The sequence below is a fragment of the Gorilla gorilla genome, chromosome 9, assembly GCF_029281585.2.
Source record: "Gorilla gorilla gorilla isolate KB3781 chromosome 9, NHGRI_mGorGor1-v2.1_pri, whole genome shotgun sequence".
NCBI lineage: Eukaryota > Metazoa > Chordata > Mammalia > Primates > Hominidae > Gorilla > Gorilla gorilla.
The window spans coordinates 49709786-49715785 of NC_073233.2; the positions used below are offsets into that span (position 1 = coordinate 49709786).

At 35.8% G+C, this 6000-nt stretch overlaps 1 protein-coding gene across 4 annotated transcripts in view; it reads left to right on the forward strand.

Annotated features, from left to right (window-relative positions):
* The window catches only part of API5 (apoptosis inhibitor 5), a 32592-nt gene extending 27215 nt beyond the window's left edge, over positions 1-5377 (forward strand). For 2 of the 4 annotated variants that reach the window (XM_019036738.4, XM_055354706.1), the window contains exon 14: positions 3283-5377. In XM_019036738.4, the coding sequence (XP_018892283.1) occupies positions 3283-3365 (83 nt within the window). In that variant the 3' untranslated portion in view covers positions 3366-5377. The remainder of the gene's footprint in view (positions 1-3282) is intronic. The other 2 variants (XM_019036739.4, XM_055354707.1) reach the window with 1 other exon arrangement.
* The last annotated feature ends 623 nt before the right edge of the window (positions 5378-6000 follow it).

Consider the following 6000-nt stretch of genomic DNA (forward strand, 5'->3'; position numbering starts at 1 on the left):
CTATTATACAGATAAATATTAGCCAAACTGGGGAAAGGTCCAGTGAGTTTCCTGTCTCAGAATTACTTTTCTTTCTGCAGAAAGGGGGGTCAAAAAAGACATCAAGACATCACCCTAGTAAGACATAATGGCAAAAAAATTGATTGCAAAATTGACTGAAAAGGTATTTTTCAAGCCTCCAAGATTGTGGATCAAAAACAGCAAAACCAAACTCTCTCTATTGTTGCTAACAAGATTGCTATAATGAGGAAGTTTAGAAGTTAATGAAGAGATTTGATTTCATTTACATATGATTAAAAGTCCAGCCTTGTGATAACTTCGATCAGTTTTCTTCATGGGACGACACCTTTGAGGACTATTTCTCTGTGGCTCTAAAAGTGACTGACCAATGGATCAGAGACTCTTGTTCTGTACATCACAAGTGACTTGATTTTTCAGCAAAAGATATGCTTAGTTTACATCAGTAGCTGAAACACACTCAGACGCACATACACACATAGCACCTTTTTGGCAGTATTCTGAGAAGCTTATGTAGCTGATAAAGCAGTGAAAAAAACTCAGCCTTTAGATCTACATTTGTGTGAGTCCAGTTGCGTGAAATACTGTGATCAAAACAAAAATTGCATATTTATTGCATTCAAAGGGACATTTTGTAGTCTAACCTGATTTTCGAAATTGATTATTGATAATTTAAGATATTTTTCATAGTTATATGAGTTACCTTTAGTAATGATAGACAATAAATAAAGAACTAAGAAGTTGTCATGGAAGTCATAGCCAGAGCAGGTAGATAAGAGAAAGAAATAAAGGGCATCCAAACTAGAATGGAGAAGTCAAATTGTTCTCTATGCAGATGACATGATGTTTTATATATATATATATATAAACACAAAACTAAAGACTCTACCAAAAAACTCATAGAACTGATAAATTTAGAAAAGTTAGAAGATACAAAATTAGTATACAAAAATCAGTAGCATTTCTATGCATGAACAGTGAACTAGCTGAAAAAGAAATCAAGGTAATCCCATTTATAATAGCTGTGAAAAAAATCTAGGAATAAATTAACCAAGAAGGTAAAATATTTCTATACAAGGAAAACTACAAAACACTGATGAAAGAAATTGAAGGAAATACAAACAAATTGAAAGACACTCCGTACTCATGGATTAGAGGAATTAATATATTTTAAATGACCGTGCTACCCAAAGTGATCTCCAGATTCAATACAACTTCTATCAAAATAACTGACATTCTTCATAGAAATTGCCACCAAAAAAAAATTCTTAAAATTTATATGGAACCACAAGACCCCAAATAGCCAAAGCAATACTGAGCAAAAAGAACAAAGCTGGAGTTATCACACTACCAGATCTCAAAATATAAATCAAAAATGTAGTAACCAAAACAGCATGATACTGGCATAAAAATAGATACAGAGCAATGGAACAGAACAGAGAACCAGAAATTAATCCACGTATCTACAGCCAACTGATTTTTTATAAAGGTGGCAAGAATACTCATTGGAGGGACAAAAAAAGGGACAGTCTCTTCAATAAATGGTGCTGAGAAAACTGGGTATCCATATGCAGAAGAATGAAACTAGATCCCCACCTCCCACCCTGTACAAAAATCAACTCAAAATGGATGAAAGACTAAATGTAAGACCTAAAACAATAAAACTATCACAAGAGAAAACAAGAAGCACTTCAGGACATTGGTCTGGGAAAAGATTTTATGACTGAGACCTAAAAGCACAGGCAACAAAAACATAAACCAATGGGATCATATCAAATTAAAAAGCTTCTGTGCAGCAGAGGAAACCATCAACAGTGAAAAGACAGCTTACAGAATGGGAGAAAATATTTGTAAACTACTCATCCAACAGAGGATTAATATTCAGAATATAGAAGATTTTCAAACATCTTAATAGCAAAACAAATCTAGATTAAAAATGGGCAAATCATCTGAACAGACATTTCTCAAAAGAAGACGTACAAATGGCCAATAAATGTATGAAAAAATTCTAAACACTAAGCATCAGGGTAATGCACATCAAAACCACAATGAGTAAGTTGGAAGTTCAGGGAAGAGATTTTATCTCATTTACATATGATTAAAAGTCAGACATTGGCACCCCCATGTTTATTGTAGCATTATTCATTAGCCAAGACATGGAATCAACCCAGAATCAACAGGTGCATCAACAGGTGAATGGATAAACAAGATGTGGTATTATACACAATGGGATACTATTCAGCCATAAAAAAAGAATGTCCTTTCATTTGCAGCAACATGGAAGGAACTGGAGGACTTTATAGTAGGTGAAATAAGCCAGCAATGGAAAATTAAACAATGCATGTTCTCACTCGTGGAAGTTTTAAAAAGTTAATCTTATAGAAGTGAAAATTAGGACAGCGCATACTAGAGGCTGAGAAGATAGGGGGAAGGAAGGGATAGGGAGAGATTTGTGGGAGAGTGCAAAATAACATAGGAATAAGCCCTAGTGTTGTGTACCACTATAGCATGACTATAGTTAATATATACTTTAAAATAGAAGAATATTGAATGCTCCCAACACAAAGAAATTATAGGTGTTTGAGATGATGGATATGCTTGTTACCCTGAGCTGATAACTGTACATTCTTTGTATCAAAGTATTCCACCCCACGAATATGTAGAATTATTATTCGTGAATTTGAAGAATTAAGTTTTTTAAAAAGTGTACTGGCTGGGCACAGTGGCTCACACCTGTAGTCCCAGCACTGAGGCAGGACGATCCCTTGAGGCCCACAGTTTGAGATCAGCCTGGCAACAAAATGAGGACCTGTCTCTACAAAAAAAAAAAAAATAGCTAAACGTGGTGGTGTGCATCTGTAGCCCTAGCTACTGGGGAGTCTGAGGCAGAAAGATCACTCTAGTCCAGAAGTTCAATGTTATGGTGAACTGTGAACACACCACTGCACTCCAGCCTGAGCAACACAGTAAGACCCTCCAAAAAAAGTGTAGTTATCGTAACATCACCTTGAAACAACTTTGTTACTGGGATACATTTAATTAAGCAACTACCATGAATGTAGTTGGTACCTTGCCTTACGTGCTTCAGTATATATGTTGTTCTTGTTTTATGTACAGGCTAAATTTGTAGATTGAATAGCAGAATATTAGTTCTGTTCTTATAGGGCCTACTGCTGTATTCAGAGTTATGAGCTACGTTTCTTCTGCGTTTGCTGCACCATGAAATCCTAAGCAAGACCTAAACCCTTGTTCGCTTTTTCGTAGAGCAGAGAGGAGCCTTCAGGGGAAGTAGAGGTGGCCGAGGTTGGGGCACACGAGGAAATCGTAGTCGGGGAAGACTCTACTGAATAAGACGTCAGCATTCTTCAGCATTGTCATGAGCTTAATATACTTAAATTCTACTACTCATTGGATTGCCGGGGATGTCCCTTTAAACAGACTGCTGCCTTCAGCTAAAAACTTAATGTTCTTTATACCTTTGTATGTATGACCTACTTTTGTAACAGACCATGGTTGTGTCCAAGGTAAAACCACAGTGATATTTTTGGATGCTTTGTCTGCAATCTTGACTTGTTTTTGCAGTATCATTATTCAGACTTCAAATTGTGAATCTTTTAAACATCTTGATAATTTGTTGTTGAGAGCTGTTCATTCTAAAATGTAATGAAATTCAGTCTAGTTCTGCTGATAAAGATCATCAGTTTTGAAAGGTTACTGATTTTCCTCTTCCCTCTTAGTTTTGTGCCCAATATATGGAGAAGAGTAATGGTCAATCTTAACATTTTGTTTTAATTGTTTAATAAAGCTGCTGGGCAGTGGTGCAGCATTCCTACCTAGTGTCATAAAAGCAAAATACTTACATAGCTTTCTTAAAATATAGGAATGACATTACATTTTTAGGAGAAAGTAAGTTGCTTTGCACTGCCTACTTAATTCTTTTCCATATATTGTGATACAAACTTTTGAATATGGAATCTTACTATTTGAATAGAAATGTGTATGTATAATATACATACATACATAAGCATATATGTGTGTGTGTGTGTATATATATATATGCATGCTGTGAAACTTGACTACACAACATAAATCACTTTTTAAATTCCAGGAACGGGTAGTCTGACACGGTGATTATCCTTTTGAGGCTGAATCCGTTATTAACTTGTTATTTAGGTTTTTACTCCCAGTAGCAAGGGATTCTAAGTTAGTTGCACTTACATGATTATTGTTATTTAAAACTAAGAATAAAGGCTGCATTTTCAAAGATAAATTGGAATTGCTATTGGTGAAATAACAACCAAAATACTGAATCTGATGTACATATAGGTTTCTACAGGAAGAGATGGTATAATTTACAATTTGGAGATTTAATAACCAGGGCTACCCAGAAAAAGTGACTTGATAACATGGTACCAATAAGTAAGGGATGCTCTCTCGGTTTGCTTTTGCCACTTTCAAGATTTTAACTTCTCAGGTTATTAATCAAAATTATTGTATAAGTTAGCCAATAGAATTTTTAGGTTAAAACAACAGATGGGGGGTTTGTGGAGTGTTTAATGTCATGGGCATTTTTAGTAGCATAGACCCTTTGTTCTGCATTTGAATGTTTCGTATATTTTTGTTTCACAGTTAATCTTCCCTCCCCAAGTTTGCTATTCAAATCAACTGCCTGAATGACATTTCTAGTAGTCTGATGTATTTTTTTGAGGAATAGTTTGTGATTCCAGTGCAGGTGTCTTCATTACCATTACCTCTACACTGCAGAAGAAGCAAAACTTTATTAGAATTACTGCACATGTGTATGGGGAAAATAGTTCTGAAAGGCTAGAATGATACAAGTGAGCAAAAGTTGGTCAGCTTGGCTATGGAGTGGTGGCAATAATCTCTAAACATTCCAAAAGACCATGAGCTGAACCTAAACTCCCTTGGAATCTGAACAAAGGAATATAAAATTGCCATTTGAAAACTGACCAGCTAATCTGGACCTCAAAGATAGATCAGCCAGTGGCCCAAAGCCATTTCAAGTACAGAAATTATAGAGACTACAGCTAAATAAATTTGAACATTTAATATAATTTTACCACTTTTTCTCTTTATAAGCATATTTGTAAACTCAAAACTGAGCAGAAGTGACTTTACTTTCTCAAGTTTGATACTGAGTTGACTGTTCCCTTATCCCTCACCCTTCCCCTTCCCTTTCCTAAGGCAATAGTGCACAACTTAGGTTATTTTTGCTTCCGAATTTGAATGAAAAACTTAATGCCATGGATTTTTTTCTTTTGCAAGACACCTGTTTATCATCTTGTTTAAATGTAAATGTCCCCTTATGCTTTTGAAATAAATTTCCTTTTGTAATTTTGTTTTGTGTCTTGATGTGTTATAATTATGGTAACTTCAGATTCTTGGATAGTTATTAACATTTATTGATTGCTTCTACTGTGCCAATAGGCTGAAAATATAAAGATGGACAAGAACTGCTCTCTGCCTTCAAGGAGTTCAGTCTTTTTTTTTTTTTTTTTGAGACGGGAGTCTCGCTCTGTCTCCCAGGCTGGAGTGCATTGGTACAATCTCGGCTCACTGCAAGCTCCGCCTCCCAGGTTCATGCCATTCTCCTGCCTCAGTCTCCTGAGTAGCTGGGACTACAGGCGCCCGCCACCACGCCCAGCTAATTTTTTGTATTTTTAGTAGAGACAGGATTTCACCGTGTTAGCCAGGATGGTCTCAATCTCCTGACCACGTGATCCACCCGCCTTGGCCTCCCGAACTGCTGGGATTATAGGCGTGAGCCACCGCCCCCGGCCCATAAGGAGTTCAGTGTTGATATAATTTTGTAAATCATCTTTAATTTTGATCCTTGAAAGTTTTGATTTGAATTTATTTTTAGGAGCTAATCTGAAAAAAAGGATTTGGTTTTTTTTATTAAAGCAAAACATCAGATAATTGCCAAATCATCATTAAATAAATCATTTCTATCTTCAGATA